General features: G+C 39.1%; 1 protein-coding gene across 1 annotated transcript in view; it reads right to left on the bottom strand.

The window, feature by feature from the left end:
* Positions 1–262: 262 nt before the first annotated feature.
* The window catches only part of LOC104662638 (zinc finger protein 728-like), a 39,904-nt gene continuing 15,967 nt past the window's right edge, over positions 263–24,199 (bottom strand). The window contains 7 exon segments of the mRNA XM_030942330.1: positions 263–332; positions 502–655; positions 982–2,060; positions 2,145–2,368; positions 2,537–3,054; positions 14,759–14,854; positions 19,633–19,759. Coding sequence (XP_030798190.1) covers positions 263–332; positions 502–655; positions 982–2,060; positions 2,145–2,368; positions 2,537–3,054; positions 14,759–14,854; positions 19,633–19,759 — 2,268 coding nt within the window.

Here is a 24,199-nt window from a genome sequence, read left to right on the forward strand (position 1 = left end):
ACAGAGTTGCCCCGGCTAGTATAAATGCTTTCCTTTGCAATAAGGCATGAGCATTGGTTAAATGTTTTGCCACATTGTTTATTCTAGCAGTTTTCTCCAGTATGAGTTATTTTACCTACAATCAAGCATGACAGCCATTTAAAGGCTTTATCATATTCTTCACATTCCTAGGATTTCTCATTGGTATGATTTCTTTTATATTCATATAAGTCTTGAGGTGTTGCCAAAAGCATTCACATCTTTCAGGTTTGTAGAGTCTCTCTCATGTATGAATTAGCTTATGTCTGTTAAGAATTGAGGATCTATTAGAGGCTTTCCCACATTCTTCACATGTGTATGGTTTCTCTACAGTGTAAGTTGTCTTATATGTAGTAAGCCTTAAGGACTGGTTAAAGGCTTTGCCACATTCCACACAATTGTAGGAATTCTCTCCAGTATGAATTATGTGAATGTTTACTAATGATTGAGGAACAGCGAAAAGGCTAGCCACATTCTTCATATTTGTAAGGTTTCTCTCCAGTATGAATTCTCCTGTGTTTAGTAAGGCTTGAGGACCAGTTGAAGGCTTTGCCACATTCTTCACATTCGTAGGGTTTCTATCTGGTATGAATTACCTTGTGTTTAGTAAGGACTGAGAACTTAATAAAGGCTTTGCTGCCGGGCGCGGTGGCTCAAGCCTGTAATCCCAGCACTTTGGGAGGCCGAGACGGGCGAATCACGAGGTCAGGAGTTCGAGACCATCCTGGCTAACACGGTGAAACCCCGTCTCTACTAAAAAATACAAAAAGCTAGCCGGGCGAGGTGGCTGGCGCTTGTAGTCCCAGCTACTCGGGAGGCTGAGGCAGGAGAATGGCGTAAACCCGGGAGGCGGAGCTTGCAGTGAGCTGAGATCTGGCCTCTGCACTCCAGGCTGGGCGACAGAGCGCGACTCCGTCTCAAAAAAAAATAAAATAAAATAAAATAAAAAAATAAAGGCTTTGCCACATTCTTCACATTTATAGGGTTTCTCTCCAGTATGAATTTTCTTATGATAACTAAGGGTTGAGAACCAGTTAAAGGCTTTGCCACATTCTTCACATTTATAGGGTTTCTCTCAAGCATGAATTCTCTTGTGTTTACTAAGGCTTGAGGGCCAGCTGAAGGCTTTGCCACATTCTTCACATTTGTAGGGTTTCTCTCCAGTATGAATTACCTTATGTTTAGTAAGGATTGAGAACATACTAAAGCCTTTGCCACATTCTTCACATTTATAGGGTTTCTCTCCAGTATGAATTTTCTTATGTTTAGTAAAGATTGAGAACGTACTAAAGCCTTTGCCACATTCTTCACATTTGTAGGGTTTCTCTCCAGTATGAATTCTCTTATGTTTAGTAAGGATTGAGAACATACTAAAGCCTTTGCCACATTCTTCACATTTATAGGGTTTCTCTCCAGTATGAATTTTCTTATGATAACTAAGGGTTGAGGGCCAGTTATAGGCTTTGCCACATTCTTCACATTTGTAGAGTTTCTCTCCAGTATGAATTTTCTTATGATAACTAAGGGTTGAGGGCCACTTATAGACTTTTCCACATTCTTCACATTTGTAGATTTTCTCTCCAGTATGAATTACCTTATGGCTACTAAAGACTGAGAAAGAGCTGAAGACTTTACCACATTCTTCACATTTGTAGGGTTTCTCTCCAGTATGAATTTTCTTATGTTTAGTAAAGATTGAGAACGTACTAAAGTCTTTGCCACATTCTTCACATTTATAGGGTTTCTCTCCAGTATGAATTTTCTTATGAAAACTAAGGGTTGAGGACCACTTACAGGCTTTGCTACATTCTTTACATTTGTAGGGTTTCTCTCCAGTATGAATTTTCTTATGATAACTAAGGGTTGAGGGCCACTTATAGGCTTTGCCACATTCTTCACATTTATAGGGTTTCTCTCCAGTATGAATTTTCTTATGATAACTAAGGGTTGAGCGCCACTTATAGGCTTTCCCACATACTTCACATTTGTAGAGTTTCTCTCCAGTATGAATTACCTTATGTTTAGTAAGGATTGAGAACGTACTAAAGCCTTTGCCACATTCTTCACATTTGCAGGGTTTCTCTCCAGTATGAATTTTCTTGTGACAACAAAGGGTTGAGAACCACTTAAAGGCTTCGCCACATTCTTCACATTTGTAGGGTTTCTCCCCAGCATGAATTCTCTTGTGTTTAGTAAGGTTTGAGGACCACCTGAAGGTTTTGCCACATTCTTCACATTTGTAAGGTTTCTCTCCAGTATGAAGTACCTTATGTTTAGTAAGGATTGAGAACACACTAAAGCCTTTGCCACATTCTTCACATTTATAGGGTTTCTCTCCAGTATGAATTTTCTTATGATAACTAAGTGTTGAGCGACACTTAAAGGTTTTGCCACATTTTTCACATTTGTAGGGTTTCTCTCCAGCATGAATTCTCTTGTGCTTAGAAAGGCTTGAGGACCAGCTGAAGGCTTTGCCATGTTCTTCATATTTGTAGGGTTTCTCTCTGGTATGCATTACCTTGTGTTTACTAAGGACTGAGAACTTACTAAAGGCTTTGCCACATTCTTTACATTTGTAGGGTTTCTTTCCAGTATGAATTCTCTTATAATAAGTAAGTGTTGAGGACCAGTTAAAGGCTTTGCCATCTTCTTCACATTTGTAGGAATTCTCTCTAGTATAAATTCTTTTATGGTGAGATAGGTGTGAAAGCATGCAAAATGATCTGACATATTCTTTACATTTCAAAAGTTTCTTTCCAGTATGCCTTATCTTATGTCTGTTTGAATTTGAACGTTTATGAATGATGTTTGCATATTTGCCACATTGAAATACTTTGCTCTGTGTAGTTGTCAAACTCTGGTTAAGCTGATTATAACCTTTTTTGTGCACCTTACACTCATCCACATTGGTATAATCAATTTTTAACTGTAAATTCTCATGTCTACATTTTTCATATTTTCTCAATATCACTTTTTGGAGAGAATCTTCTATGCCCTGCTCTGGCCAAAGGTCTTGAGCAAAATGAGAACATATAACTGAAAAGAAATAAAAACAACAAATTAGTCCGCTTATTAGACTCAGATAAATATAGTTTCCAAATCTAACCTATAAAATTATTCAAACTACATAAGCAAGATGACATTGCAAATGACACAGGCCCTAATTCTTCATAGACATACAAATGTAATGAAAACATACAGACCAAAATACATATGACGATAATTTATACATGAGTTAAGTGTGTGCGGGGCCTGAATTAAGCCCAATGCAAAGAGCTACATAGAAAAAAGAAAAGTTTGTTAAATTTAACCAATACAACTCTTTCTGCTCCTCAATATTACCTAGTCCCTTCAGAAGTAAATTGTCAACTTGTTTGTCTGTTTAAGGAAAGTAAAATATTGGCACATATGATTTAATTTCTGTCTTCTAAGGCCCTTACCACACACTGGTTTCTGTCTCCCACGACAAAAAGTGCTCACAGATATGGTGATATACTTTGAAATGACACTTTTGAGTCTGCTGAGACCAAAGGTAAATGCACTGCAGCAGAGCACTGCAGTTCTGCAGAGAGAGAACAGGTGTACCAAGTGATTACTTTTCAGAAGAAACATAAATAATCTCTCTTAACTAAAACTAAACACAAAATTTCAGACAAGACAAATCTGAAGATGTTTGAGAGACCCACATAATCTCTAGCCAAGATCATTATTTTCTGACTATGCCAGGACAAAGTTACATTTAACTTTGTGACAGGTAGCCTTTTTAAATGTCCAAATCTCAGCTGGGCGCGGTGGCTCAAGCCTGTAATCCCAGCACTTTGGGAGGCCGAGACGGGCGGATCACGAGGTCAGGAGATCGAGACCATCCTGGCTAACATGGCGAAACCCCGTCTCTACTAAAAAAATACAAAAAACTAGCCGGGTGAGGTGGCGGGCGCCTGTAGTCCCAGCTACTTGGAAGGCTGAGGCAGGAGAATGGCGTGAACCCGAAAGGCGGAGCTCGCAGTGAGCTGAGATCCGGCCACTGCACTCCAGGCCGGGCGACAGAGCGAGACTCCGTCTCAAAAAAAAAAAAAAAAAAAAAAAACAAAAGTCCAAATCTCAAAGATTACAATCTATACAAAATAGGGCAATATAATCTCATCAAAAATATTATAAAATTTTCAGAAAGAAACCATTAAAATGTATACACTAATTTTAAAAACTGAATAACATTTGGTGAATGAAATAGGAAAACAAAAGAGTATAGAAAATCAGAAAAATTAGGATAAGAACAAAAATAATCAGTGAATTGTCAACAAAAGATTTACAGGCCGGAAGAGAACTGTGTGATATAGTCAAAGTCCTAAAAAAGAAAAAGAAAAAAAAAAATAGCAATCAAGTGAGAATAATACCATAAGCAAATCTGTCCTGCCTAATAGGAAAAAACAAACAAAAAAACTTTCAAAATAACTAAATTCTTAACAAGTATATTGGGACTGCGTATGTCTTCCATAGGAAACATGCTGAAAGCAGTTCTTACCACTGAAAATAACATAATGCAAGAAAACAACACCTAATGATATAAAAATACATTATTTTCTAGAAAAGATATGCACATACAAAAAATTGAATTTCTAGCATTATTCTAATGGTGCAAAAAACATTTTTAATTATTCTCTAACATTTGAGAGATAAAAGCATAGGAATTATTATAAACATCTGTTAACAAATATACAACATAAATAGATAAACTTAGCAACATCAGTGACAAATTAAAGGGCAGATATAAAAAGGAAGAATTTTTTATGCAACCAAAGTTAATTTTTCACCTGATTAAAATATATTGTTGTATTTTTAGAGGTTTTATGTAATCCCCAAGATACCACACACAAAAAAACTATATACATATACAAAAGAAAAATAAGAAAGTGAAAGCATATCAATACAAAAATCAGAAAGAAAAAAAGGAAGACAGAGAGAGAAAATGAGGGACAACATGCAAGAATCAAATAGAATAGGTAATAAAATAAAAGTAATGCCTTCACTTTCCAAAATGTATTTAAATATATGGAAAATTAACTTTCAAATCAACAGATTTTTAATAGATTTATTAACATTTTTTCTTTTGAGACAAAGTTTTACTCTTGTTGCCTAGGCTGGAGTGCAATGAGACTATCTCAGCTCACTGTAACCTCTGCCTTTCAGGTTCAAGAAATTCTCCTGCCTCAGACTGCCTAGTAGTTGGGATTACCAAAGTCCACCAACACACCCAGCTAATTTTTGTATTTTTAGTAGAGATGGGATTTCACAATGTTGGCCAGAGTGGTCTGGAACCCCTGACCTCAGGTGATCCACCCACCTTGGCCTCCTGAAGTGCTAGGATTACAGGCATGAGTCACTGTGCCTGGCCTATTAAATATTTTAAATATCAAGAACCAACTTGCCTTTCTACAAGGGTCAGTTGAAATCTAATATTAAAAAGGCTCAAAGTGGCAAGATGGATGTAGACATTTCATGCAAATATTAATCAAATGAGAGCAGAAGAAGTCAAAATAATATTACACAAGCTAAATTTTTAGTCAAGGACTCATATTTTATAAAATGCACTTGACAGTGAAACTCCAAAGAGACAAAGAAAGATATTAAAAATAATAGATTAACTGGGAACCTGTGAAAACTTTGAATACGTGTGTGCGTGTGTGTCTGCGTGTGTGTGCGTCACACAGGATTACAAATATATAAAGCAAATACTGACAGAATAGAAGAAACATAAGGAGAGCAATATAATTATAGCAGGATATTATTATACCACACTTTCTGTAATAAAAATCAAAATAGAGGAGGCTGGCAAGATGGCCGAATAGGAACAGCTCTGGTCTCTGCAGCTCCTAGCGCGATCGATACAGAAGGTGGGTGATTTCTGCATTTCCAACTGAGGTACCCGGTTCATCTCATTAGGACTTGTTGAACAGTGGGTGCAGCTCACTGAGTAGGAGCCAAAGCAGGGTGGGATGTCGCCTCACCGGGGAAGTGCAAGGGGTCGGGGAACTCCCTCTCCTAGCCAAGGGAAGGGTTTAGGGACTGTACCATGAAGCACACAGTGCTCTCCAGCCCAGATACTGTGCTTTTCCTCTGGTCTTCATAAGCTGCAGACCAGGAGATTCCCTCCGGTGCCTATGACACCAGGGCCCTGGGTTTCGAGCACAAAACTTGAAAGCACAAAGACTGAACTGGGTGGAGCCCACCGCAGCTCAGCAAGACCAGACTGTATCTCAAGATTCCTCCTCTTTGGGCAGGGCATCTCTGAAAAAAGAGGCAGCAACCACAGTCAGGGGAATATAGATAAAACACCCATCTCCTTGGGACAGAGCACCTGGGGTAAGGGACAGCTGTGAGCACAGCTTTAGCAGACTTAAACATCCCTGCTGGACAACTCTGAAGAGAGAAGTGGATTTACCAGAACAGCATTCAAGCTCTGCTAAGGGTCAGACTGCCACCTCAAGTCTCCTGATTGAGACTCCTGATTGCCACCTGTGTCTCCAGATTGAGAGACACCTCCCAGTAGAAGCTGAAAGACACCTCGTACAACAGAGCTCTAGCTGGCATTTGGCGGGTGGCCTCTGGGACAAAGCTTCCAGAGGAAGGAACAGGCAGCAATCTTTGCTGTTCTGCAGCCTCCACTGGTGATACCCAGGCAACCAGGGTCTGGAGTGGGCCTCCAGCAAGCTCCAGCAGATCTGCAGCAGAGGCGCCTGACTGTTAAAAGGAAAACAAACAAACAGAAAGGAATAGAAGCAACATCTACAAAAATGATGTTTACTCAGAGACCCCATCCGAACGTCATCAACATCGAAGACCAAAGGTAGATAAATCCATAAAGATGGGGAGAAGTCAGTGCAAAAAGGCTGAAAATTCCAAAAACCAGAATGCCTGTTCTCCTCCAAAGGATCACAACTCATCACCAGCAAAGAAACAAAACTGAATGGAAAATAAGTCTGATGAATTGACAAACTCAAATTTGACAAATTTCAGAGGTGGGTAATAACAAACTCCTCCAAGCTAAAGGAGCATGTTCTAACCCAATGCCAGGAAGCCAAGAACCTTGAAAAAAGGTTAGATGGATTGTTAATGAGAATAACCAGTTTAGAGAAGAACATAAATGCCTGATGGAGATGAAAAACACAGCACGAGAACTTCATGAAGCATGCGCAAATATCAATAGCTGAATCGATAAAGTGGAAGAAAGGATATCAGAGATTGAAGATCAATTTAATGAAATAAAGCAAGAAGACAAGATTAGAGAAAAAAAGAATAAAAAGAAATGAACAAAGCCTCCAAGAAATATGCGACTATGTAAAAAAAGACCAAGTCTATGTTTGATTGGGGTACCCGAAAGTGACAGGGAGAATGGAACCAAGTTGGAAAACACGCTTCAGGATATCATCCAGGAGAATATCCCCAACCTAGCAAGACAGGCCAACATTCAAATTCAGAAAATACAGAGAACACCACAAAGATACTCCTCGAGAAGAGCAACCCCAAGACACAGAATCATCAGATACACCAAGGCTGAAATGAAAAGAAAACTGTAAAGGACAGCCTGAAAGAAATGCTGGGTTACCCACCAAAGTAAGCCCATCAGACTAACAATGGATGTCTCTGCAGAAACCCTACAAGCCAGAATAGAGTGGGGGCCAATACTGAACATTCTTAAAGAAAGGAATTTTCAACCCAGAATTTCATATCCAGCCAAACTAAGCTTCATAAGTAAAGGAAAAATAAAATCCTTTACAGACAAGCAAATGCTGAGAGATTTTGCCACCACCAGGCCTGCCTTACAAGAGCTCCTGAAGGAAGCACTGAACATAAAAAGGAAAGACTGGTACCAGCCACTGCAAAAACACACCAAATTGTAAAGACCATTAACATGATGAAGAAATCGCATCAACTAACGGGCAAAATAACCAGCTAGCATCATAATGACAGGATCAAATTCACACATAACAATATTAACCTTAAATGTAAACATGCTAAATGCCCCAATTAAAAGACACAGAATGGCAAATTGAATGAAGAGTCAAGATCTATCAAAGTGCTGTATTCAGGAGATCCATCTCACGTGAAGACACACACAAAAGGCTCAGAATAAAGGGATGAAGATCTACCAAGCAAATGAAAACCAAAAAGAAAGCAGGGGTTGTAAACCTACTCTCTGATAAACCAGAGTTTAAACCAGCAAAGATCAAAAGAGACAAAGAAGGTCATTACATAATGGTAAAGGGATCAATTCAACCAGAAGAGCTAACTATCTAAATATATATGCACCCAATACAGGAGCACCAAGATTCATAGAGTAAGTCCTTAGAGACCTACAAAGAGACTGAAACTCCCACATAATAATGGGAGACTTTAATACCCTGCTGTTAGATCAATGTGACAGAAGGTTAACAAGGATATCCAGGACTTGAACTCAGCTCTGCACCAAGCAGACCCAATAGACATCTACAGAACTCTCCACCCCAAATCTACAGAATATACTTTCTTCTCAGCACCACATCTAAAATCATTCCTCAAAAAATGGAAGAGACCAGAAATTACACGAACTATCTCTCAGACCACAGTGCAATCAAATTAGAACTCAGGATTAAGAAACTCACTAAAACCTGCACAACTTACATAGAAACTGAACTACCTGCTCCTGAATGACTGCTGGGTAAATAACGAAATGAAGGCAGAAATAAGATCAAGTCAGCTTCATCCCTGGGATGCAAGACTGGTTCAATATACACAAAACAAGAAACATAATAATCAATCACATAAACAGAATCAATGACAAAAACCACATGATTATCTCAAAAGATGCAGAAAAGGTCTTCGATAAAATTCAACAGTCTTCATGCTAAAAACTCACAATAAACTAGATATAGATGGAATGTATCTCAAAATAATAAGAGCTATGTATGACAACCCCCACAGACAATATCATACTGAGTGGGCAAAAACTGGAAGCATTCCCTTTGAAAACTGGCACAAGACAGGGATGCCCTCTCTCACCACTCCTATTCAACACAGTATTGGAAGTTCTGGTGACCGCAATCAGGCAAGAAAAAGAAATTAAGGATATTCAAATAGGAAAAGAGGAAGTCAAATTGTCTCTATTTGCAGATGACATGATTGTATATTCAGAAAACACCATTGTCTCAGCCCAAAATCTCCCTAAGTGGATAAGCAACTTCAGCAAAGTCTCAGAATACAAAATCGATGTGCAAAAATCACAAGCATTCCTATATCCTATACATCAATAATAGAGTGCCAAACCATGAGTGAACTCCCATTCACAATTGCTACAAAGAGAATAAAATACCTAGCAATACAACTTACAAGGGATGTGAAGGACCTCTTCAAGGAGAACTGCAAACCACTGCTCAAGAAAATAAGAGAGGACACAAAAAATGTAAGAACATTCCATGGCCAGGCGCAGTGGCTCATGCCTCTAATCCCAGAACTTTGGGAGGCCAAGATGGGCAGATCACAAGGTCAGGAGATCAAGATCATCCTGGCTAACACTGTGAAACCCTGTGTCTACTAAAAATACAAAAAATTAGCTGGGCGTGGTGGCGGGTGCCTCTGGTCCCAGCTACTCGGGAGGCTGAGGCAGGAAAATGGTGTGAACCTGGGAGGCAGAGCTTGCAGTGAGCCGAGATCGAACCACTGCACTTCAGCCTGGGCGACAGAGTAAGACTTCGTCTCAAAAAAAAAAAAAAAACCAGAAAAAAAAATGCAAGAATATTCCATACTCATGCATAGAAATAATCAATATCATGAAAATGGCCATACTTTAGGCCGGGCGCGGTGGCTCAAGCCTGTAATCCCAGCACTTTGGGAGGCCGAGACAGGTGGATCACGAGGTCAGGAGATCGAGACCATCCTGGCTAACACCGTGAAACCCCGTCTCTACTAAAAAATACAAAAAACTAGCCGGGCGAGGTGGCGGGCGCCTGTAGTCCCAGCTACTCGGGAGGCTGAGGCAGGAGAATGGCGTAAACCCGGGAGGCAGAGCTTGCAGTGAGCTGAGATCCGGCCACTGCACTCCAGCCCGGGAGACAGAGTGAGGCTCCATCTCAAAAAAAAAAAAAAAAAAAAAAAAAAAAAGAAAGAAAAGAAAATGGCCCTACTGCCCAAAGTAATTTATAGATTCAGTGCTATCCCCATCAATCTACCATTGACTTTCTTCACAGAATTTGAAAAAACTGCTTTAAATTTCATATGGAACCAAAAAAAAGCTCATAAAGCCAAGACAATCCTAAGTAAAAAGAACAAAGCTGGAGGCATCGTGCTACCTGACTTCAAACTATACTACAAGGCTATAGTAACCAAAACAGTATGGTACTGATATCAAAACAGAAATATAGACCAATGGAACAAAGAGGCCTCAGAAATAACACCACACATCTACAACCACCTGATCTTTGACAAAGATAACAAAAACAAGCAATGGGAAAGGATTCCCTATTTAATAAAAGGTGTTGAAAAAACTGGCTAGCCATATGCGGAAAACTGAAACTGGTCCCCTTCCTTACACCTTATACAAAAATTAACTTAAGATGAATGAAAGACTAAAATGTAACACCCCAAACCATAAAAACCCTAGAAGAAAACCTAGACAGTACTATTCAGGACATAGGCATGGACAAAGACTTCATGACTAAAACACCAAAAACAATGGCAACAAAAGCCAAAATTGACAAATGGAACCTAATTAACTAAAGAGCTTCTGCGCAGCAAAGGAAACTGTCATCAGAGTGAACACGCAACCTACGGAATGGGAGAAAAATTATGCAATCTACTCATCTAACAAAGGGCTAATATCCAGGATCTACAAAGAACTTAAACAAATTTACAAGAAAAAAAAAAAAAACCATCAAAAAGTGGGCAAAAAGGATCTAGAACTAGAAATACCATTTGACCCAGCAATCCCATTACTGGGTATATACTCAAAAGATTATAAATCATTCTACTATGAAGGCACATGAACACGTATGTTTTTTTTAGCACTATTCACAATAGAAAAGACTTGGAACTAACCCAAATGACCATCAGTAATATACTGGATAAAGAAAATGTGGCACATGTACACCATGGAATACTATGCAGCCATAAAAAAAAATGAGTTCATGTACTTTGCAGGGACATCGATGAAGCTGGAAACCATCATTCTCAGCAAACTAACACGAGAACAGAAACCAAAACACAGCATGTTCTCACTCATAAGTGGGAGTTGAACAATGAGAACACAGGGACACAGAAAGTGGAACATCACACAGGGTCCTGTCAGGGGGTGGGGGACTAGGGGAGGGATAACATTAGGAGAAATACCTAATGTAGATAATGAGTTGATGGGTGCAGCAAACCCCCATGGCATGTGTATATCTATGTAAGAAACCTGCACGTTCTGCACATGTACCCCAGAATTTAAATTATAATTAAAAAATCAAAACAGAATATTAATAAGGAAACAGACTAATTAAAAGCGGTATAAAACAACTATTTCTGACAGAGTATACCTCTGTCAGAGAGCATTCATACACACCCTTCTCAATAGTTCATACAATATATTTCTTGATAGACCATCTCTTAGGCCAAACAAGAAGTCTTACCAAATTTTTTAAAACTGAAATTTTATGAATTATTTTCTATAACTAAACATGAATGTGAGCATACAACAAAAATAGAAAAAAAAAAAAACCCTGAAAAACAAACAAACGATCAAAAAAAACCCAAATATGCCAGGCACGGTGGCTCACGCCTGAAATCCCAACACCTTGGAAGGCCAAGGCAGGTGAATCACAAGGTCAGGAGATCAAGATCATTCTGGCCAACACAGTGAAACCCTGTCTCTACCAAAATACAAAAAACAAGCAAGGCTTGGTGGCACACACCTGCAGTCCCAGCTACTTGGGAGGCTGAGGCAGGGAAATTGCTTGAATCCAAGAGATGGAGGTTGCAATGAGCTGAGATCATGCCACTGCATTGCAGCCTGGTGATAGAGCAAGACTCCATCTCAAACAAAAACAAACAAACAACAAAAAAAATACATATATATATGAATTTAACAAAACACTCGAGCATGCTCTTATGCAAAGCTTGTAATGTTAATGTTGTAAAGAGGTTCATCCTGCTCAATATATTCTACAAATTTAATGAAATGTTTTTCAAGTTTCTCATTGCATTTTTGAAAAAACAGCAACCCTAAGTGTATATAGAATCTCAAAAGACAATAAAGCACCCAACAATCTTAAAATAATAATAATAAAGCAGTGTTGCAGGCATTAAAGTTCCTGATTTCAAAAGACATTCCAAGCTACAGAATTAAAACAATCTGGTATAAGGATGAAAAATTAGACTAATAAAATAGAATGCAACACATATATATACTTAAACATAGTCATATCAGGAGTCATTTACAGAGCAATAATTATTACTGTAATAAATAATACATAAAGGTAATGCAAATTTGTCACCAAATCATTCAGTAAATATAATGTGAAATATAAAAATACTGGAATATCACTCAGTTTTCAAAAAGCAGAAAATATTCTACCAATTGTGAAGATAAATCTTGATAACACTATGCAAAATGAAATGAGTCAGCCACAAGAAGATAAAGATCGTAAGAGATAGATAGATATAAAGCATTTACACTCTTAGAAACAGATAAAAAGAAAAAGATTTCCTATTTGCTTAACCCCCAATACCAAGAAAGTCTGTCAGTCATCCATGACAAAAATGTCTTAATGAGAGAACCAGGCATCATGGTTAACATCTGTAATGACAGCTACATGGTACAGTAAGGTTGGAGAATTGCTTCAGGCCAAAATTTTAAGACCAATCTAGGTTATGTAGTGAGATGCCATCTCAAAAATAAGTACCTTTAAGAGAGCTTTGAGATGCATGAAGGGAATTGTGAAACTTTGCTAAAGTCCAAGATTGAGGAGCACTGTTTTCAGAAGGCAAGCTTTCATTCAGGTGGCAAACTACAGGATCCCTGCTCTTGACTACAGACCAGACAATGTCCCACCCAACTTGGTCCCACTGAGAATTTTGAACTTACTCTGTAATCATCCCAAACTCCTCCCAGCCACAGTCTGTGAGAGGTCTTGGTCTTCCAGAAGCCTGGAGAGAGATATCCATTTACACCCATAATGGCAGGCCGGCAGACCTTGGTCCTTACTGTGGTCCTAATAGCAGTTCCAGCTTCCTAAGCCACAGTTCATGGCCACTTCTGCCCATGTAGAAACCCACAGTGACCTCAGAAATCCTCTCTAGTACTGAGTGAAAGCCATAATCCACATCCTAATATAAAGCCCACCATATGTAGACCTGACTGCAGAAACCTGCCCTAGCGTCTACCCTACTGAGCAGAGTCCTGAAGGATATTTACTCTGTCCAAAAATAAAATGGGAATTACAATTACCCAAGCCCCTTCCAATAAGCCAATCCTAGTGCAGAGCCAGCCGCCTTGTGGCCAAGCTACAACCCCGCTCTACTACAAACCCAGAGGGCATTCTATTCCGCTGGAGGACCAACAAAAGATTTTTTCCCTCTAAAACTAGTTTATTAAAACTTTAAAAGGTGTTTACTCCTTCAAATTCAGACACCAATGCAAACGTATACTGTGCCCATTGTCAATGCTTCTATTTTAACATAGCACTTGATGTGGAAGAAAAATTAGTCAAAATAATTTTAAAGTCATTTAAATTGAAGACAAATAAGTAAAACATTGCTGTTTGTAGATCATGCAATGTTCTGTACAAAAAACCATAAACAGTACATTAAAACCTTTTCAAACCAATAAATACACTCAGTAAATCAGCAAAATATAAAATTAACATACAAGTTATGATTCCATACACTTAAACAATCTGATAAAAGAGGAAGAAAATAATCTTATTTACAATAGCACTAAAATAATAAATATCTGAGAACAAATTTAACTGAGGAGCTGAAAAAGTTTTCAAGTGAAAGATTTATCAATGAAAAATAATGAGAACACAAACAAATTTAAATATATTTTATGTCTATCAATTCAAAGAATAAACGTTAAAATGCCATATTATCCAAAGTGCTCTCTAGGTTCAATGTACTCTCTATCAATAGTCCAGTGTTTCTTCACAGTAATAAAAAATACAAGCATAAAATTTACATGAAACTACAAGAAAGTGAATAGGCAAAGCAATCTTGAAGAAAAAGAAAAAAGCAGGACATCATACTTTATAATTTCAAACTATATTTCAAGACTATAGTAATAAAAACAGGATGAAATGTGCAGAAAAATGAGCCAAAAAAACCCAATGATACAGAAACCACTAGTCTCACACATTTCAGAGATGATGGAAAAAGAGAATGTAAAAGATAGTTTAACATGAAGTATCTTAAAATTATGCAGATATCTGTGTGTCCACAAACACAAACAAACAAAAAGTCAGATTGTGCACTCTCTTGTATGCCAGGAACAGTACTTTGGCTGTCACTGTAAACTTGAAGATTACTGAAGGGAAAGAAGAATTCTTAGAAATTTTGAAAGCATAAGACAGAAGATGCCCCTGTGTGAGAGAAAATTTAAAAAATAAAAATAAAATTTAGGCTTTCCAGAAACTATTTATTTTGGAACACAGCTTCCATATCACTTTAAGGATTGGCTTTCTCCTTGACCTTGGACCTCTCATCCATGTCGTCTATTGTATTCATTCTCACCTACCTGGGGGTTCTTCCGCTATCTCATGTCTCTTCATATTCCAGGGCTCTTTTCCTTGCTCCAGAAAAATGATCAGGTCTGGCTTAAAGGCAGCAATACCTGTTTTATTAAAAATGAACAACATGCATCTTGCTCATGTTCTCCAATTATCAACTTGGTAATGTGCTCCGTAAAAAGGATGTAATAGAATATTCTAATACATTTATCCCAAAATACTAAATTATAACATGTTGGGAAAAAGGCTTATGGGGTGCCCGTATAAACTGGCCATAAAAATATGGGACAATAAGTTGTGGAAAGACACAGGAGGTCTCTGAGGAAAGCCTCCTTATTACCATCATGTTCCCATGACCAGAGCGTGACCTGCTCTCTTATTTATAAACACTGTGCTCAAGGAGAAAGATACTCCTTTGAAGCATTGGAATGTGTCCAGATATGCTAGCTCCTAGTTAGGCCCACTCCCCACAGCTGCTCTCTGATAAGTTAAAGAAAAAATCAGTAGTTAAGTTTATGCTGCTTCAGCACAAAGAAAATTTACCCAAACTACCACTACTATAGATTAGGTGTATGACACACCGCCTCCCTTTCACCGTTTCACCCCTGAACATCTGCTTCTTAGATCTAAGTGATTGTACTCAATAAATAGTGTGGAGACCAGAACTTGATGCCTTTTGCAGCCTCCAAAAATGCAACTGGCCTCCTGGCACCCCACCCTTCATGCACTCTTAACCTGACTCTTCTCATTTCTTCATTGCCACTGGACTTCGTGTACCCTACAGGTGGTGTTGAAGCTGGTCCCCAACAGTAACAGAAATTTCGAAATATTTAGAAAGTACTCTAATTTTGCAGGTTCTTAATTTTATCACCTGGTACTACTGAATTAAAACTTGGAGATTGCCAGCAAACTTTTGAAATTACCATTAATCTAAAGTGAAGGACACAGATCAGCTCAAAAATGTGGTAAGTTCAGGTCAAGATGAAACATCTTGCAATTTTTTTTCCTATATGGAAAAATCCCCATGATTTTCTTGAAAACAGAAATCTGTAAGCATAAATTATCAAAAAGAAATTATACAAAAAAGAAATGGTGTTGGGAGCTGAAAGCCGGAGGGTCGTGACCAACTCAGCATTCCACTGGAGGCTGTATGATCAAACAGCGAACTGTTTATCATGAATGCAGGACGTGTGCAAACTCGCTTCTGCTCCTGCCACCAGAAGGTACACTGAGGGCAGTCACTCCCTGGTGCCATGCTTCTTGAGGTTATCTACTGTAACATCTGGAGACTACTGTTCAAAGAATGCAGTCGTGTAGTCCTGCACTAAGTCAAGCAGCTGACCACAACCTCCCCCTTCTCCCTATCTCCTTGATTCAATAAATACGAAGGGCCCTTATACTAGAAGCAAAGAGCCCCCTGACCCCTTCTTCCAAATATACTTTTTTTTTTTTGTCTTTATTCCCACATTCATCCTCCTTTGTTCAGTCCAATAAGGTCTGCAGCAAAGTGGCATCCGAACACAGGGACTTGAGGATGTGAATGAAGAAGGTCTGCTGGAGCAGAAGTGAAATTGACCAGATGAACGGGGACCCTGGGACAAAACTGCCAGCAGTGGATATAAGGTCAGTGCTCTAAAGAAATACTGGGAATGGGAACTTTCTGAATCAAGGTAACATGAGCAGAATTTGTCTGCTGAAGAAACACATTATGTGCAGTTGCTTAAAGTTCTGTTGAAACAGTCTGGAGCTCAAGTTAATTCACGGACATTAACTAAGCTTCTGAAGGAGGTTATTACGTATAACTTATGGTTTCTGCAGGCAGGCACTCTCAATGTGGAAAACTGGAATAGAGTAGGAGACGGATTGAAATTGGCTCATCAAAAAGGTCTTAAAGTAGACCCTTCTGTTTTGTCTGCTTGGGGTTTGGTTTGCACGGTCCTACTGCCACTGTCTCCTTCTTATTCTGTCAGACAACAGGAGTCAGGTTCTGAGTCTCAAGAATTAAAAAGATCATTTGTTCCTCTGACAATGCCTATTGAAAATAATGAGCAAAAGAAAGGGGAGAATTGGCCACTTGCTAAGCAGGAAACAGGAGAGAATTGGTCTCTGCCACCCCCTGCAATAACAGAAGTAGAAACCCCCATACAAAATAATTTTGCTTGCTGCTGCCGTGGCTGGGGAGCCTTTAGGACCTTGTGCTTTTCCTATTACCATGAGGACTGATACAAACAATCCGCAACATCTTTTACATGAGCACACTCCTGTACAGTTTACATTACTAAAAGAATTAAAAGCCAGTGTGGTTAATTCACTATAGGGCTGTTAGAATTGGTGTTCAGTGTCATGCACCCCCCACCCTTTCATATAAAACATTTGGCTGCACTTGCTTATCCACCAGTGCACAGCTGACATGGAGCTTAAATTGGCAAGAAATGTGTGCAGACCAGGCGAGGCAGAATCACGCCGCTAGTCAAGGAAACATTGCAGAAGAAATGATGACAGGCAGTGGCCCATTTTCAGATCTGGTACAACAATTAACATTCCCAGAGGCTGCTTACCACTGGTCTGCCTTAGCTGCCAAGCACACTTGGAGAACAATTCCTGAAGAGGGAGTTTCAGTGCAGTCTTTCTACACATCACGCAGGGATCATGAAAGCCTTATGCACAATTTATCGCATGGCTGCTAGAGGCAGCGTGGCATCAGATCCCTCATGCCCCTGCTCCAGAAATGCTTACCATAATTCTAACCTATGAAAACCCAAATGCAGATTGCAAGCAAGTAATGGCTCCCATGAGATCCACAAAAAGCTTGGGGAATTATCTTAAAGCTTGTCAGGATGTAGGAATTGAATTTCATTGTTCTACAATGTTAGCACAAGTAATGGCTAGTTTAGTAGTTGACAGATCTAAAAGGAGCCAAGAGTCAAACCCTCAAGTGGGAAAATGTTATAATTGTGGAAAAACTGGACATTTCAAAAAAGGATGCCACCAGATCTCAGGACAGAAAGGACCTCACAATGCAGTGCCCCCGACCCTGAGCAGAAAAAACACCAGGACTCTGTCCTCCCTGGGTAACAAAGGGAATCACTGGGCTCTAACAATGGCAATCACTGGGCTAATCAGTGCTGCTTGAATGACACCCCCCTGTTGGGAAACAAGAAGAGGCCCTGGACCCAGGCCCCTCAAACAATGAAGGCATTCCCAGTTCAGACCACAACCCCATATAAAGGGTTGGTCCCAGGAAAAACATTGATTCCCTCTCCCCAGGAACACCAGGAAGTACAGGATTAGATCTCCCAGTCAGAGAAAGAATTACATTAGTTGCAGGAGACAAACCTACCAAGGTACCCAAAGTTATTTGGGGACCTATACTAGCAGCATACATGGGACTAAATTTTAGGCAAAAGTTGCCTTAACTTGCAAGGCATCACTGTAGTCCAAGGAGTAGTTGACTCCGATTATGAAGGAGAAATTCAAGTAGTTTTAATGTCACAAGATCTTTGGGTTTTTGAACCAGGAGAATATATAGTGTAATTATTGCTTATGTACTGCAAATTACACCCTTCTCCACAAAAGGAGAAATGAAGAAATAAAGGGTTTGGGAGCACAACTACATGATAAACCCATCTATCACAACCCATAGTCTCTAATAGACCCACCTGTGTAGAGCAAATTAAAAGAAATTTTATGGGCTTATGGAAACAGGAGCTGATGTGTCAGTAATATCCAGTAAGGATTAGCCCGTATTGTGGCCCATTATGGGATGCATCCCTGGGCTATGGATTCCTGTTAATCTGTCCGAGCCTTGGGCTGCCACCCACTCTCTGCACTTCATGAAACTTCTTCTAACTCAACTTACTCATTGTGTCCACAGAGCCTTAGGCATAATAGTTTTTGCTATTGTTTCCTTGGTCACACTAATAACTTCTGTTGTGATGTTCTCTATAGCTCTGCATAGTTCTATTCAACAGTTCTACAGTGAGGAGAACAAGTACAAAGCTTCAATTGCAACAGCAATTGTATTGTCATTTAAATCACACTCATATTTGTGTAACCAACTTAGAATATAACCAAAGTGAGTATCCATGGGGCCTTGTGAGAGCCCATTTGCAGGGAACTTTCACATCCAACATCACCTTTGACACTGGTGAATTACAAAACAAAATTCTTGGTTTAAATAGGCAAACTCAAGAGTTTTAGCCTTCTTTAGAAGACTGGACCAAATTCCAGCAAGGCCTGGAGAGCCTCAATCCTTGGACCTATCTAAAGCACCACATTAAAATCTCACATGTAGTTCTTGGAGTAATGCTGTTCTGTCTCTGTTTTCTGTTCATAGTCTGTAAAATCGGATGGATCAGCAATCAGAAAATGAGAGCTGCCCAACCTGGCCTTACATTCATTCGATTAATGCATAAACAGAAAGGGGGAAATGTTAGGAGCTGAAACACTGGAGGCTATATGATCAAACAGTAAACTATTTATAATGAATGCAGAATGTGGGCAAACTTGCATCTGCTCCTGCCACCAGAAGTTACACTGAGGGCAGTCACCCCCTGGTGCCATGCTCCTTGTGGTTATCTACTGGAACATCTGGAGAGTACTGTTCAAAGAATACAGTCATGCAGGCCTGCATTAAGTCAAGCAGCTGACCACAACCTCCTTCTCCCTGTCTCCTTTACTCCATAAATATGAAGGGCTACAGAAGCTCAGGTCGTTTGTTCACTAGAAGCAAGGAGCCCCCTGACCCCTTCTTCTTCCAAATATACTCTTCTGTCTTTGCCTTTATTCTCATGTTCATCCTCCTTTGTTCAGTCCAATAAGGTCTGCAGCAAAATGAAACCTGTAACGTATACAAGGAATTGCATATTAAAGTTATTCTCACCCAGGAAGACCAGGTTTCTGTAGTTCTCTAACATCACATTTCTATATAAATTCTGCTGTGCGGTGTCCAGGCATTGCCACTCCTCCAGAGAGAATTCTATGGCCACATCCCTAAATGTCAGTGATACCTGGAACACACAAACAAACACACATATTTACCAATTGGTCATGGGCAGAAGTTTTAATTTGACTCAAGGTAAAATGGAGAGAGTAAAGAGAGCTGGTTCTGACTCATAAGCAGGATGGAAATTATTCAATAAAACAGCTTTCAACACAGAAATATTCTCTAATGTTTTCTCTAACTCTGATAAAAGAAAGTGGTATAAGATCCATAACATCAGTGTATATGTAATATTTTTCTGGATAATAAAGTATAAATTGGGGGAACAAACACTAGCACATACAATTTTGAGTGGTGTATTTACATCATACAGAATTAATTGTGTGCCAGGCATGGTGGCTCATGCCTGTAATCCCAGCACTTTGGGAGGCTGAGGCAGGCAGATCACCTGACATCGGAAGTTCGAGACCAGCTTGACCAACATGGAGAAATTCTGTCTCTACTAAAAACACAAAATTAGCCAGTCGTGGTGGCGTATGCCTGTAATCCTAGCTACTCGGGAGGCTGAGGCAGGAGAATCACTTGAACCCGGGAGGTGGAGGTTGCAGTGAGCCAAGATCGCACCATTGCACTCCAGCTTGGGCAACATTAGCGAAACTCCATCTCAAAAAATAAAAAGGAATTAATTGTATTTTTCAGATGGAAAAGACATAGTTTTATATATTACTCAGATGGTATAGACATGTTAAGTTAGAAGGTATCAGTCCAATTTTAATGTGTACAATAAGGTAGAGATCCTGTTAATGCAGCTTTTTTTTTTTTTTTTCAGAAGTTCTAGGATAAAGTCTGAGTTGCTGAATTTCTAATAAGCTCATCAGTATGCCAATGATTTTGGCCCAAAAAGATTATTTGGTCAAACATCCAGTAATTGAATGAGCCTGTGTTTTTCTCAATTTTTCTAGTTTGTAGACAAAGATGAGAGCCTTCATTTTCCAAAAACAGACAAATGCAAAGGAAACCTAAGAAAGAAGGGCAGCTGCCAGATTAAAATGTGTTGGTTTGTTCACATCAGCTGCATAAAGATACTTAATAATGAAGAGAGGCCAGGTGCGGTGGCTCACGCCTGTAATCCCAGCACTTTGGGAGGCCGAGGCAGGCAGATCACGAGGTCAGGAGATCGAGACCATCCTGGCTAACCCAGTGAAACCCCGTCTCTACTAAAAATGCAAAACATTAGCCGGGTGTGGCGGCGGGTGCCTGCAGTCCCAGCTACTTGGGAGGCTGAGGCAGGAGAATGGTGTGAACCCAGGAGGTGGAGCTTGCAGTGAGCAGAGATTGCCGCCACTGCACTCCAGCTTGGGCTTGGGCCACTGAGGGAGACTCCGTCTCAAAAAAATAATAATTATTATGAGAAAAATAATTCTATAGTGAAAAAATGTGTCAGAGACCTTATCAACTAAGTGATTTATTAACATCAACTACACTAGAACAAACTTTTAGAATGCCCTGATGCACCCAGAAGGACACAGCATTCCTGCTGAGATATTGCCCCCCGAAAGGTAAATTATAGTGTGAATTTGACCATAAGGAAACATTAGTTTTATGGAAAGTTCAAGATAGAGATATCTCCCATGTGCTGTAATGTTTAATAGTGATTTTAAGTAGTCTTTCTTTAGCACTGTAGAGAGCAGGTATCTCCTAACAATTCTTTTAGAATTTTCTGGGTAACAAATACCAAACTGCTTCAGAGTGTTTTCTGAATCCTGTACTGCATAGACATAAAAAAGAACACAGATGAAACCTCAACATTACATGTTCTCTGTCTTCACTAAAAACACCAGGTTTTCCCCAGTAGGAATTTGGAGTATCTACACCTTCCCATGTTCAACAGCCACAAAGGGACATTTTTAATATTGCAGACTATAAATTCACAGTGATATTTCACATGGCATATAAGAAGCTGTAATATGGAGAAGGCTCTGGTATATAGAAAAATAAATATTTTTCAGAGACTTTGATTATTGTAAGAATTTTTTAAAGTAGTTAAGAAAAACTCATTAGGGAGGAAAAACACAAGTAGAGAAGTACAGGTTTGCAAGTACTAAATGCATGTTTCCTGGAAGCAGAGTGGACACAAATCTTGATCTGAGACATGTTTAGATGAAAAAGAAAAGGCCATTTTTTTTTTTTTTTTCTCTTTCTCCTCCTTCTCTAGGATTCTTTCTCAGATAAAATTTTCTGGACAAGTTACACCTGCATCTTGAGAATATGCCTTTAAAAGTGTCAGCACCACAGGTCTACCTGCTGTCACCACATCCACAGGCAGAAGGACCAACACAGAAAAACTCCATCCGTTTGTGTCCTTTATAGCAGAAAAGACTAATAAACAAAGAGTAGCTCCACAGAGATAAAAATATGCTTTTCTTTATTTTGTCCTCAGGAGCTGTCCCCTGACACAGGCACCAGCAATTTCTGCTACAGTAATGGAAATAAGGGCCACGCTGTACTGTTCCTACCAAATCCAAACAGAATAGGTTCTTGGACCACACTTTAATGCAAAGATGGAACTTAACTGTCATGAATGTATTTGGAATTTCTCATACTTGATTCTGGCCTCACCTCAGAGTCACATGAGCCACTTAATTACAACAACATGGTGGCTTCCACCCGAACAATAAACAGAATCCATAGACAGGGCACATGTAAAAAGAGTTCTGCAAAATGGCCAGGTGATACTAATTGGAAGCCTGGGCTGATAATCCCTTAATTAAGCATTTCCTCTCAAGCTCTAATGAGCTTATAAAATCACTTGGTAATTTTGGTCCCACTCTATGAAATGTAATTCTGAGGTATGGAAAGGGTCCATAAATGGGTCTTTTAAACAAGTGCCCTGTCAATCATGATGTTGCTCCCCCTGGGCTTATTATTAGCATTAGTTGAGAAATGAGGCACAACACAGAGTCCCTTACACGCAGCACTCTCGTCACAACACAAATACTTCTGGTACAAATGAAAACAATCATTCTTCATCCTAAAGTATTATAGTCTTTGCTGACTCTTTAAAGTTTACAGAGGAAAAAAAAGCAATTTCTGAGTTAAGTCTGCATTTGGAGAACATATGCACATGTACTAATGCAGTGTTTATTAAGCAGGTACTATGGGCTCAATAGGATGTTACAGAGCACTGTGATAGCACATAATGTGGTTTAATCCTAATAACACTCTGTGAGTTGATACTACGTGTTTAATAATTCCAAGGCTTTAAAGGACCTAGCATTTTTATTTCTATTTCTGTTGATCTGTCATTAATTTTTTCAAAAAATGCATAGAATAAAAGCTAAATATAGACAGATGAAAGGGATACAGATGGAAAGAGTTTAATAAAATTTAGATAAATTTTTATTGTGTTTATATTTACTTTCTTGTGACTTGTGAATCAACTACTAGATCTGCAGGAACAGAAAACAAGCTGCTAAATAATGTCTCTGCAAGCACTGGTTTTAATAAAAAAATTTGAAAAGTAATATCCTATAATGCAAACTTTATATTTCCCATTTATCTGTTTTTAAGTTTCAGAAAATGTTGAGCACCAGCTCTAAAAAGGCAACAGGATTCATGACCCAAAACTCTGATTTCTCCTAATCAGTTATTTGAGGCAAGACTCCAGGGTAGGGCCAGACATAAATAAGGACTCCAAAAAGGGTGAATATGAACAGGGCTGGGGCAGAGTGGAGAGCCGATGTACAATTCTGTTCTCTATGCCACTGGGGGGTGTTGTCAGTTCTTTTTTTGAAGCTTACTTAAGTAAACTTAAATCTGAGTTTGTATAATTTTAGTCATTTTTAGCCACTGCCCTGTAGATTTTATATATAATATACTTATACTAATACGAATATACTAATAGGCAATTCAAAAAAAAAAATCCCTTAAGGTTTTCTAGAATTTTTTTAGAAGAAAAATAAGTATTCTTAGCAGGGTAAAAGAAATACAAATAATAATAACGACTCTTCTGTTTATAAGTTCAGGTGTAGACATCAGAAACCACAATATAAAGAAAGTGGCTCAAATAAAGCCCAAGTTTGTTGTACATATCTATTTATTGTACTCACCATCTGACGTATAATTCAACCACTTTTCCAGTTGCTAGTCTAGACTAAAACTGCCAGGATGGTAGGAATCATGACTGCTTCATCTATTTTTCTCTTTTTTCTGTCTTTTTTTTTTTTTTCTGAGACTGAGTCTCACTTTTTTGCCCAGGCTGGAGTGCAATGATGTGATCTCGACTCACTGCACCCTCCTCCTCCCAGGTTCAAGAGATTCTCCTGTCTCAGCCTCCCAAGTAGGCCAGACTACAGGCATGAGCCACTACACCCAGATAATTTTGGTATTTTTACTAGAAATGGGATTTCACCGTGTTGGCCAGGCTGGTCTCGAATTCCTGACCTCAGGTGATCCACTCGTCTTGGCTTCCCAAAGTGCTGGGATTACAGGTTTGAGCCACTGCACC

This window comes from Rhinopithecus roxellana, chromosome 12, assembly GCF_007565055.1.
Source record: "Rhinopithecus roxellana isolate Shanxi Qingling chromosome 12, ASM756505v1, whole genome shotgun sequence".
NCBI classification, from domain to species: Eukaryota; Metazoa; Chordata; class Mammalia; order Primates; family Cercopithecidae; genus Rhinopithecus; species Rhinopithecus roxellana.